General features: G+C 46.7%; 1 protein-coding gene and 1 pseudogene across 3 annotated transcripts in view; one reads left to right on the top strand and one right to left on the bottom strand.

The window, feature by feature from the left end:
- Nucleotides 1-287: 287 nt before the first annotated feature.
- LOC121105986 lies at nucleotides 288-385 on the top strand (annotated as a pseudogene).
- Nucleotides 386-3,273: 2,888 nt separating this feature from the next.
- The window catches only part of LOC121105826, a 9,749-nt gene continuing 417 nt past the window's right edge, over nucleotides 3,274-12,605 (bottom strand). The window contains exons 1-2 of one of the 3 annotated variants that reach the window (XM_040644153.1): nucleotides 4,650-5,502; nucleotides 3,274-3,784 (exon numbers count right to left, since the gene is read on the bottom strand). In XM_040644153.1, the coding sequence (XP_040500087.1) occupies nucleotides 3,360-3,784; nucleotides 4,650-4,716 (492 nt within the window). In that variant the 5' untranslated portion in view covers nucleotides 4,717-5,502 and the 3' untranslated portion in view covers nucleotides 3,274-3,359. Of the gene's footprint in view, nucleotides 3,785-4,649; nucleotides 5,503-12,605 lie in introns of those variants that run through there. The other 2 variants (XM_040644152.1, XR_005838551.1) reach the window with 2 other exon arrangements.

Below are 12,605 nucleotides of genomic sequence, written 5' to 3'. Positions count from 1 at the left end.
TTCTGATTTGACAGTGATAAAACAGAAAGTACTGAACTACTAACATATACTATATCATGGATAAATCTAAAAAACTATGCTAAGTGAAAGAAGTTAGACAGAAGAGACCACCTATTGTATGATTCCATGTATCTAAAACGTCCAGAAAAGGCAAATTTATCACGACAGAAAGTAGATTAGTGCTTGCCTGAAGCTGGAGGTAGGAAGGGGAGATTGACTGTAAAAGAGTATAAGGGATCCTATGGTAGGTGGGGGGGGGTGAAAAGGATCTAAAACTGATTTATTCTGTGCTCGCTTCAGCAGCACATGTGCTAAAATTGGAATGATACAGAGAAGGTTAGCATGGCTCCTGCCGAAGGATGTTCATAAAATGTTCCATATTTAAAAAACACTGTTCATAAGGAGGAAGAATAGACTCCAGGTTTTCAGTGAGGTGTTCTTTAGACTATGGTGCAGTCCTTTGCCTCCCATTGGACAGGAGAGAAGGCAAACATCGGGGGAGGAGCTACTGTTAGAATCTCCATTAAATAAAGGATGGAGCTAAGACGAGTTAGAGAATGTAGAGATGGCGGTATCTTAAGGAGGGGGGAATGGGGTAAGAATAAGCTTTTTGGGAGATTGTAAGAGGGTTAAGTAGTAATTGTGGCTATGATTCAACTTTTAGTATTCTAAAAAGCTTTATATTCTTGGGGTCCCTGGATGGCTCAGTCAGTAGAACATGTGACTCTTGATCTCAAGGTCCTGAGTTCTAGCCCCATGTTGGGCCTGGAGCCTACTTAAAACAAAAATAAATACATAGGGGCACCTGGGTGGCTCAGTCGGTTGAGCATTGGACTCTCAGTTTTGGTTCAGGTCCTGGATCTCAGAATCCTAAGGTCCAGCGGAGCTCCCTGGGCTCCCTGCTCAGTGGGGAGTCTGCTTGAGATTCTGTCTCTCCCTCTGCTCCCCACCCCCTGCTCATGCACTTTCTCTCCCTCTCAAATAAATAAATAAATAAATCTTTAAAATAAATATAAAAGCTTTATATTCTAAAGCTTTATTCTTAGTAGTCTAAAGGTTTAACATTCTAAAAGCTTTGTATACATCATCTTGTTTAAATTGCATAACATCTTATAAAATGAGTAGTGTTATCACCATTTCAGAGCTCATGAACTTGAAGCACAGAAGAGGTAAATAACTTGACCCAAATCATAAGCTAGCATATGCCAGTCTGGACTGGAACCTGGGTATTTTGTTCCAGAGCACGGCATTTTACAACGATGCTATTGATGCATGTGGAAAGGGTAGAGTGGCATTAGGGGTCTGAGCAAAAATGGAGTTATGTGTGTGATCCTGGAATGTTCTGAGACTTTGCTAAGGATATGTGATGTTGTTTTATGTGCAAATAAGAACCGTATCAGACATGTTGGTGGGGGTGGACCCACTCAGTTTATTGCTGCTGGGTGCCATTTTTCTATATGAATATTTTAAAATGCCAGACAAGCCCTTCATTTCTGCATGTTTGAAGTGTGGCCATGCTTATTTCCCATAGCATGAATTGAGCTCATGTTTCTGAGACAACATTCAGACTAATTTAAACAATTCCAGAATCATAGCCCATGGTCCAAGCCACATTCCCCTCTCCTAGTCTCTTTCACAATGTCCCTCCTTCAGCCAAGAGTGCGCTTCCCACTCCAATTCCCATCCCTGGAAATCCTGCTCGATTTTTCAGTGGTATTTCCTCCACAGAGTCTAACGCCTTTCTGCCTTTCTGGATTAAATAGAAACAAAAACCGCGTTTTAAAGATCTCTCATGGTTGGGGGAGAGAGAGGGAGAATATGTGCCACATCCACACAGGACTTGGGAAGTAATGGATTAAAAAGGGCAATGCTTTCAAGGGCAGAAACAAAAACAAAAACAAAAACCCTGCATCTACTCTTTCTGTTTGGATAGTATGAATAGATAAAGTGGAAGTAATTTTCTTACTTCCTTCATTCTTTTGGTTTAAATGATCTAAAAAACCATTTGCACACGTGAAACAGGCAACTTGTAAGTTGAAATGAAAGGACTGTGGGTTTCTTGGATACTGTACAGGGATGAGAGGAGGTTGAAGGGATAGTTAACATCGTAATGGAAATATCAGAGAGAAGTGGACAAGGGATAACAATCTGGTAGTCTTGGGATGGGAAGGGGTATGATTTTTAAAAATCTTTACTGTTTTTGGTGTGCGGGAAGTACAAAATTACTGCATGCCTATATTAGAAGAAATCAAACTTTGAAGAAATATAGTGTGGGAAGTTAATGCCCTACATTCCCTCCTCTCAGGTCACCCCAAAGATAAACAATGCAACAGTTACGGATATATTTCTCCAGATGCATGTACATATAAAATACACATATATTTCCTATATAATCATCCATGAAATAAAAAGTCACTAATACCCGAGTGAGTTGTAGACATTTACTTACAGTTTCTTTTTGCATTTTAACGAATATGGAATCCTACCATATCTACTGTCTTTTATAACTCACTTTTTTAATTTAACATAAGCTTAGATCTGTTTGCCTGTGAACACAAATCTTTTACATAATTTCTTGATATGTGTACTCATTATTTATTAACCTTTTTATTTATATCTTGACAAACGGTTGGGTTATTTCCACTTTTTCATTATCACTAAAATGACATAGTAAATATTTTTGAATGCATTTTGTAGGAAAATTTTCAAAAAGTGAGATTCTGGGGACAAGCGAAATAACTGTAAATTCATAAATGTCAAAATTGCCTCCAAGGAGGTTTTATCTGTTTTTTGTTTGTTTGTTTTTTACGTTTCGCCAATAGTCTGAGGGTAACAGTGTCCTTGTATGTTGTCATCCGCCTTCCTTCAAAGTTCTTTTGGACAAACTGAATTATATAGAAAATAGGTTTCTGTATTTGAGCTTGACAGCGCATCACCTCCTTTGGGCTTGGCTGGAACAGGTGACGGGGCTTTGAAAGGCACAGCAATGGCAGGGAGCGCCAACGTGTGTCAGAGCGGAGGGGCAGGTGGAGCAAGGGCCTCCGGGGGTCGGGGTGTTTGCAGGGCTCCCCACAGCTCCAAGAGGCCAGGATACAGCCGCCCAGAGCCCGAGGCTTTCACAACAGATGGCGAATCCATTCTTTTTTTTTTTTTTTTTAAGATTTTATTTATTTATTTGACAGAGACAGCCAGCGAGAGAGGGAACACAAGCAGGGGGAGTGGGAGAGGAAGAAGCAGGCTCCCAGCGGAGGAGCCTGATGTGGGACTCGATCCCCGAACGTCGGGATCACGCCCTGAGCCGAAGGCAGACGCTTAACGTCTCAGCCACCCAGGCGCCCCAAGAGAATCCATTTTTAAGCTCAGGGAGGAAAAGAGCTCGACAATCGAATTTCCTCCCAACAAATACGTACCGTTCGTTGCAAGGCATTCGCTGGCTGCAGCGCGGGCTCCGGGCCCTGCCGCCGCCACGCCCGCGACGCGAGTTCCCCACCGGCCACCCGGCAGCCGCGCGCCCTGCGGTTTCTCGGTGGGCTTGACCGTGAGCGCAGCCGGGACTGCGGGAGCCGCCGAGGCCGCCGGGTTCGCAGGCGCCGGGCCACGCCGCACCTGCCCGCAGCGGGGTTTGCGACGTGCATCCCCGCGCGTCTCGGGTTTGGCGGCACCCAGGGGGCGGGGGACCCACAGCCAACGCCTGAGCGCCGCGACCATTCGGTTCCTGCCTGCAACACACTCCTTTTCTGCCTGCGACCGGCAGGCCCACCTTCGCGTGGAGAATAGGCCCCACCTGCAGAGGGTAGAGGAAAAGAGACCCAGGCTGAACTAGACCGGTTCGGGTGCGCTGGGGAAACTGAGGCTGGGGTAGGAGCGGTAGCGCTTTGGGGCTCAGACCAGCCAGCCCACCCTTGGCCAGAATTATCTGTGTTCTTCATGTAGGGGATACTGCATCCATCACTCCTCCCTGCCAGGTCCCCACCTAGTCCAACTCTTCCTTGGGTCAGTGGACTGCAGAAGACTCTACAATGGGCCTAGTAAGCCATTTCTGGCCCAGAGTCATTGGCCAATACAGAATTTTGTAGCAGTTCAAATCAGTTGCCAACATGTAAAAATATTTGAAAATGAAATATCTGGCAACGCAATCAGCTCTGGAGCTGAGAATCTGGATTCCGGCTTCTCAATTTCCTAACATGACCAAGGACATATTTCTCATGGCTCCCACCAGGCTGCTCCCATAGGCATTAGTGTGTGTCTGGGCTGGAGTCCCAGAAGCCAGAGTGGGGGCATGCTAGAAAACAAATCCTTCTGGCTTCCTCTGATGCTCGATGCTGTGAATTGGCAAAGGTCTCCCAGTGTGTGGCAGAGTTGGGACTGGTACTCTATTCACAGAAGAGTGAAATGACTTGTCCAAGGTCACCCAGACAGGCAATGGCAAGGGCAAGTCTAGAGCCTACTTTCCTGACCACTGGCCAATTTTCTTGGCTGCCTGGGGCCTCAATACAGCACATCCATTGGCTAAAGATGTTGCACCTCACTCTGACCTGGACTCCAGGGCTTTTGACTTAGTCGTCCTTGGTCAGACCCGCCAAATTTCCCTTGGCTCCATCTACACCTACAGAGTGGTGAGAATCCATAAGGGCTGGCGTGTGTCTTACTTTCAGCTTTCAGGTGCAGGGTTCTTGTGTAAGAAACTTTATAGACCTGTGGACAGCCGTTCCTCATCCATACGCACAGCCTGAAAATAGACCTGGCCGGTACTATAGCAATTGTACTTGAACGTGCTAATGTGATCCCATTGGAAATTGGTGCATCGAGCCATCAGGGGATTTCCCCAAACCTTCAAGCTTGCCACCTGCAGGGTAGATGGAAACCAGCAAAGTAACGGCAGTATCACATGGTCCGCCCTGTCATAATTCTGAGTTTTGTCCCCCATTTTTCACTGGGGAGCCAGAAAGGATTGGCTAGACTCGCAGAGGGCCCACAGTGGTGGGGACTCCCTATCGTAAAACCAGTACAGGGAAACACGGTGGATGGAAAATGAGTTGTTAGAGATAATAAGTGGTGTGGGAAAGGAGAAATACTTCTGAAACAGCTTCTTATTTTACTTAGGGGCATTTCCCACCCAAGGCTAAAGCATGTAAAACAGGCCAGAGATCCTGATGTTTCTCCATCAAGGAAATAAAAGTTTGAAGCATTTATGTTAAGTTAGCATATGGAATATCTATCTGTAACTGCATTAGCTCTTCAGACATGTCCTCTTACCTCCCTAGCAGTGAACGGCTTCCAAAAGCTACATTTGTGTGTGTGTGTGTGTGTGTGTGTGAGAGAGAGAGAGAGAGGCTCAGTTTGGATTTAAAAACAAGAAGGCTTAACAATACCCACTCTATATGAAATTACCACCCCCTTTTAATAAGGTCCAAGATGTTTAATAGCTCACTTGAAGTCTCACAGAAAATTGAGAACAGAATAGAAACAGAAGAGTTGGCTGTTTTTCTGAATTGGTCTTCTGAGAAAGGCCTGTTCATTTTCATTCTATCTCTAGAGAAACTTCTCATTTGCCTTTTTCACAACCCTTCAACAATATCTCACTTAGAAATTATCGCTGTGCAGGTAAAATAATTTTTTAAAAGATCTTTTATTTCTTTGAGAGAGAGAGGGAGAAAGAGGGAGAGGGAGAGGGAGAGGGAGAGCATAAGCAAGGGGAGGGGACGAGGGAGAGGGGGAAGCAGACTCCCCACTGAGCAGAGAGCCTGATGTGGGATTCGATCCCAGGACCCTGGGATCATGACCTGAGCCCAAGGCAGACGCTTCACGGACTGAGCCACCCAGGTGCACCAAAATAATTTTTTAAGTGGTATAATGTATACATAAAAATAATTAGTTTGTTGGTTGTGCTTTAGTAACTTTTTCTTTGGCCTGCCTGGAAAAAAGTTTAGTATAGACTGAAGTTCTACGAAGATGTTATATAATTTGTCAGGGGATTACCACACACACACACACACACATATACACACCCCCCCCACTTTATCACCACCCAGAAAAACTCAGAAATTTACATTTTCTTATAGGCCTCTCTCTCTTTCTTTCCCTCCTCTTTGCTGATCTTTTTAAAGATTATTTATTTGGGGTACAGCCAGAGAGAGAGAGCACGAGCAGGGTGGTGGGGGGGGCAGAGGGAGAGGGAGAAGCAGGCTCCCCACTGGGGCTCGATCCTAGGACCTCGGGATCATGACCTGAGCCGAAGGCAGACGCTTAACCCACCTAGGCAGGCGCCCCTCTTTGTTGATCTTTTTAATTTGGAAAACACGACCCCTACAATTTCCATTCTCTTGTAGGCCTTTGGTCCTTTTCGAGCAGTGCCCCATGATGTCAGAGAGCCAGGCTTCTTCCACCTCGTGGGTCCAGGATGTCAGGGCACAAGCGCCAGGCAGCAGGACAGAGGAACAATAAAGAAGACTGTGCAATGGGCTTATATATTTCTGTTTTTTAAGGAAGGGGCCTGGAAGCTGCCATATGACATTTCTGCTGGTATTTGGTCTGCTGAATTTAGTCCAAAGGCTACTCCTAGTTGCAAGAGAGGCAGAGGAATGTGGTCTTTGACTTGAGAGCCATGTGGACAGCTGAAAGTTGGATGCTCTTTCATCATGAAAGAAGGGGAGACAGCTGTTTCTGTCACAGTAACTCTGTTACCAAGTGACTAGCACAGCGCAGGGCACACAGTAGGATGGCTGTAAATATTATTTCCACTCAGTCAAACCAAAGTGTCCTTTGGGGGTTTCTGGGACCTTCACCAGGAAGATTAGTAAAATCGGAATCTTCTGCTGGGCATAGGGACAAGGAAGTGGGAATAGAAGCTGGGGAGAAGGATTCGGGTAATTTTGCTTTCCAAATTTGCTGGACCTTTAAGTCAGCTCTCTGGAGAAAGGAGAAATCTTTGTAATATATTCCTTCCACCTCCCAAAGTTCCATGAGAAACTGCCCCTCATGGCGTTGTCTTCTCATGGCTTATACTGTCCACGTCCCATAGATACCGAAGAAAGTCCCACGTCACCAAACCTTTCTCTCTTCCCTCAAAATAGAAAAGAGACTGGCAGGAATCATTCTCATTTGGCACTTTACAAGATTTGTGGCATGAAGCCAGGGCATCACTGTAAGGCCCCGGGCGGGACGCTCCTCAGTGACGCGTGTGAAGGAAGCCAGACATCTTGGAAGTCTTCTCATCTCCTGCTCTCCTCAATCCTGTCTCCCGCCGTCCTCTCCCCCATTCCTATGATGCTGGTAAAGTGTTGGCGTGTCGCTAAGGACTGAGCAGGTCATGGCTTACCGTGTGGCTCCTCCCAGAGGGCGTACTCTTTACTGAGCAGAAGAAAACCTTTATGAGTTCAAAGATTAAAAGCTACAATGATAGGCAATAGGTCTCTATTTGGGGCAGTAACTATGTGAAGAAGGGAACACCTCTGTTATTCACACCCATTTTATACGGGAGGAAACAGGAGCTCCTGAAGGTTAAGTGACTCGTGCACGCCCACTATGGTGGCGCTGGTACCGAAACCCTGAATATAGGCTGCAACCACTGGTATATCTGCTCCAGGCATAGGGTGCTTGCTTCACTCGTCTTCCCTCCATGCCACGGAACTCCCTTAGGCTCACATTCAGGGAAGTGACACACCACAGTAATAATAGCTAATGTCTTATGCTAGACACTCTCGTAAGTGCTTTATAGGTACTAACTCATTTTGTTGTCCTATGGCCCCTTTTTACAGATGAGGAAACTGAGGCTTACAGAAGTTAAGTCACTTGTCCAACATCACACAGCTAGCATAGTGAGTGGCAGAGTTGGAATTAGAAGCCAAGCAATCTAACTTGAGTCTGTGCACGTAACTATTATACTAAACCGCCACGACATTTTTTCCTATTTACGGATCATCTGGCTATAGAGGGAAAATTCCATTAGCACCCTAGGCATGTCTTGATCTTCTCACTATCCTAGCTCCCAGTGAATGGAGTTACAGAAAGGACACAGGATCCTGGATGCGATCTGTGATAGCACTGCCAAGATGCAGCCAGATCATTCTTAATTTTGTTGTGCACCTACCACGTCCGTATTTGTTGAATTCTGGCAAATGCACCAGTGCTATGTAGTTATTTATTTCTGGGAAATGTTAGTCACCATGTAGGGAGGGGGCACAGACACATTATGGGTTCCCTGGGCACCGTTCCCCCTCACTTTACATTCACTGCTGATTCTCACTGACCAAGGGTACAATATCGAGGGAGACAAATCGCAGACGCAGTAGGTGAGATAGGGACATTGCCACGGTGGGACATGAGGGAGTTTGCATTCACTGGGTACTCCCCGTAGGCCAGGCACTGTGCTAGGCCTTTTCCTTTAAAAAAAAATTTTTTTTATTTGTTTATTTATTTGACAGAGAGAGAGCGCACAAGCAGGGGGAGCAGCAGAAGGAGAAGCAGGCTCCCCGCTGAGCAGGGAGCCTGATGTGAGGCTCGATCCCAGGACCCTGGGATCATGACCCGAGCCGAAGGCAGATGCTTAAAACCGACTGAGCCACCCAGGCGCCCCATGTGCTAGGCCTTTTCCATTTCATATCACATTAAATCTTCAGAACAGCTCCAAGAGGCAGGCAGCTGTATCTTAGATCTAACATCTTGCAGCTTTGGTCTGCTCAAGGTCACTGGCTGGTAAGTGCCAGAGTTGGGCTTCAAGCTCAAGTCTGTCTGGCTTCCAAACGAATGCCCTTACCTTGTCACCAGCTATCTCTGAAGTATAAGAAATCTTGACTAGGCAAATTTGAGAGCACGCTTCCCCCATTGATCTGTTCTCATAGCAGCTGCAGATTATCCTGTATCTTCCCAAAGGTCCCTGAGATCTGTTTCTCTCCCTCCTGAACTCAAAATCCAGGCCTCACTGCCTTGCAGACTAGCTCCGGCTGCTCCTTTCTGCTGGATCATAAGATCTCAGAATCCACATCCATAGGGAAAGTGGGTTTATAGCTATTGGAAGTTAAACTGCATATTTACAAGCCTGGGTTTTCCTTTGTCTCTCATTCACTAGCTGTGTGACCTCCGTTGCTTAACCTCCTAACCTCCGTATGCCTCAGTTTTCCTGCCTGTGAAGTAAGGAGCTCCGTGCTCCCCTCTGAGGATTGCTGTGAGACATAAGTGAAAGTATGCCTATCATGTTCCTAACTTACAGCCTGAGCGCATGCGCTTTTCCTTTTTCCACTGCTTGTACTGGGAAAAAATGAGGGTTGTGAAGGAAGGAAGGAATAGAAAGAAAACTAATCCATTTTTGGAGGTGATCTGGCTCTTCAGGTGCTGATGGGCTATATTTAAGATTACAATCGTGGCCTGACTGTTGCTGCTTGTGAAAGTACAGTCCCCTTCCTCAGGGCCGAAGACCAGGGCAGAATTATATCCTGGATCCGGGTTTTTTTGGCTGTTTCCAGGCCTATTTTTAAAACAGTGACCTTTCTTTCCTCTTCTAATTCTTTCCAAGAACAGTAAGGCTGACTCTAGAATAATTAGGAAAACATTCCAAAGTTGACATATTGCCAGTAATGGAAGTTATGAAACGACTGTAAGTCCATTATAATAAAAAGTTGCATTAATAGCACATTATGTTTTGAACACTTCTAAATTGTTGGTACTTTTTCCACAAGCATCTTTCCTTTGTCAGTACTGCCAGGCTTTAAGGATGGGACAGGGAGTAAGAATGATTCATTCATTCTGTAGGATTCTCTACAAAATTCACTCTTGCCTGTGAACAGTCTGAGACTTTGCTTCTTATTGTGGCTCTGTGACCTTGGTCAAGTCCTCTGAATTCTCCAAATCTTGGCTTCCTTAACTGGAAACTGGAAAGAACAACTCTGGCCTCTTCAACCTCATCAGGGACCACAGGAGGAGCAAACCAAATGCTGGACAGAGAAGTCTTTGGAGCAGCCAAAACTAATGGAGGCATGTCAAGGATTAAGATGATGATACATGAATGCGTGTCTGAAGTGAGATGAAAGAAAAAATAAGAAACAAAGACAAAGATGTCAAAAGGAGTAACAGTGTTCCTTGCTTTGTCATTTGTTAGCTGAGTGATCTGGGGGGAGGCACTTAACCCTTTTGGGTCTTGGTTTCCTCATCTGTAAAATGGGGATTATATTAATAGCTGCTCTTCCTATTACATGAGACTATTTTATCAAATGGGACAGTGGGTGTGAAAATGTTACCCAAATAGGAAAAGACCAACTGTTTATTATTAATACTATTGATAGTAATGCCCGATGAAGTTCTTATTAAATAGAATAGTATTATTCTAGGCCTGCGACTAATTTAGCAACGTTGGGAAATTAAATCAACCCTTTGAGATTACAGGTCATGCCCTGCTAGCTTCCACAGGAGGGGGCTGAACCCAGAGAGTAGGAGCCTGGCTTCTGGCTTCTGGCACTGGGGTTCAGTATCACCTCTGCCACTAACCGGCCATGTGATCTTGAGTAAGCATTTAACCCATCTTTGACTTGGTTTCTCCTTCTTACTTCATGGAGCTATAGGGATTAAGTGCTAGAATGCATGTAAAACATTTAGAATAGTGCTCCATACACAGAAGATATTTATAGCTACCTTTACTGGGTATTTTTGGTAGCACCTTGGCCTCATGCTGCCTAATTTATAACATTAGCTATAAATTTAACTTATTAAATAGCATCCCAGAATATGTCTGATACTAGGAAAGTATGACTGAATGAAAAAAACATCTCCATCTATAGCTACAAGTCTCAGGGCTTTTTGGCTCCTACTAAAGCTGCTTGTGTTTAGCCAGCCACCAACAAACGCCTAACGCACCATCTAGATATCCACAAAGAAAAATACTTGTGTATCTCAAGCTGGTGCTGGGTCCCTGCCCATAGTCGTTGAGGGAGCCCACAGAAAATCTATTTCTGTGCCTCGATTTCCTCATTCCCCAATTACTCCCAAGGCCCTTTATTCCATTTTATCTGTTCTCTAGCAGGATGCATATCCAAACATGAAGGGCTGCTCTTCTCCACTCTGCAGCCAGCGAACCCATCACCATCTCAAGGCCTCTGACTCCCTTTTGTGAGAGAAATCTCTGAGGGGGGCAGGTTTTCCACTGTGCTCCAGCTGCTGCAGTCACAAAGCAGTTTCTGATCTGCCACCAAGTGAGGCATGTCCTTAGGCAGTGGATGAGTGAGAAGATGAGTGAGGAGCTAAATTAGATAATGACATCATTAGGTGATAATGACATCATTAGGTAATAAGTTAGTGCACAAAGAGATACATGGAGGAGATAAAATGGAAAGAACAAGAGTGAATAAACAGAGGCATAAACTTCTGTACCAGAGGCAACCAAACATTCCAGGCACAGTGGAGGATCATGGGAACTTAGAAACCAGGGTGATGGAATCCATGGGGGAGCAGTTTTTAAACTGGAGTGTACACCAAGATCACTCCGAGGGCTTGTTAAAACAGCCCTGGGGCTGGATCCCCCTCCAGAGTTTCTAATTCAATAAGACTGCAGTGGAACCTGAGAATTTACATTTCTAACAAGTTCCCAGGTGATACAGGGACCACACTTCAAGAAACACTGCCAAAGGGAACGGGGAAAGTTGCTATAGTAGTTTATCAATGGGCCTCAGAACTAAGTGAGGCTCAAAAAAGAAGTTTTGAGGGCTGTGGAAACAGGGTTGTCCAAGAGGCTCCCCAATGCCTGGGCTTCCTGCCCACGACAAATAGGGCCGACGCATGTGTTGGGGGCGTGATTAATCATACTGTCTGACCGAGGGAATCTATAAGGCACCCCTACCCACAAGACCCGCTTTCTACAAGCCTCAACAGGTTGGGGCGGGGGTCCACGCCCTCTCGCAGAGGAGGAAGGAAGGTAGCCTATTAGGTGAGCTCCGTGCTACCTCCAACTCCTCACCCCCGCATGGTTGATGACCTGTCCCTAGAGGCCTAGGCCGAACCGCCACCCCCTCTTCCTGGGGTCTAGCTCAGAAGGCTGGCGCTTAGGGCGACGTGAGGCTGCCCTGGGGGAGGCGGATGGAGGGTTTGGGCTGCTGCCCCTGGCAGAGCCGCGGGATCCGAGCCAGCGAGGATGCCGGGACGCACCGCAACTTCCGCCTCTGACGGTCGGCAGTGGGGGGCGCACCGAGACAGCAATTCGGGAGCTGCGCTTTGTCACCGTCGCAGCAAGGGGAGGGAGGGGAAGAGGGCGCAGAAAAGGGCCGCGGGGACTGGACTGGGCGGTCGACCGGCTTCAAGGCCAGAAAGGGACTCTCAGGGGACTCCAGGCCGCGCCTGGCACGGCCCTGTGGGAGAGAGGAAGGGACTGGGATTCGTGCGGGGCCAGCCTGGGCGCGCACCCCAGTCCTGGGCGGGTGACACCCTGTCCTCTGGGCCCACATCCCTCCTGCTCTCCCTTCACTACAACGAGCTCCTAATAGCCGGTACCCCACCCTCCGAAACTCACTGCCGCGGGCGCGTGCGCACCTCACTCACTCAGGGCCCGGCTTCTAAGCCGGGAACGCAGTCGCTCCACGTCGCGGCGCCCTCCGGCTCTTCCTGTTTTTAGCCCCCCCCCCCCC

Source organism: Ursus maritimus, unplaced genomic scaffold, assembly GCF_017311325.1.
Source record: "Ursus maritimus isolate PB19 unplaced genomic scaffold, ASM1731132v1 scaffold_3, whole genome shotgun sequence".
In the NCBI taxonomy this organism is placed as follows: domain Eukaryota; kingdom Metazoa; phylum Chordata; class Mammalia; order Carnivora; family Ursidae; genus Ursus; species Ursus maritimus.
Note: the sequence above shows the minus strand (reverse complement) of the source record. Positions and strands in the feature narration are given on the sequence as shown.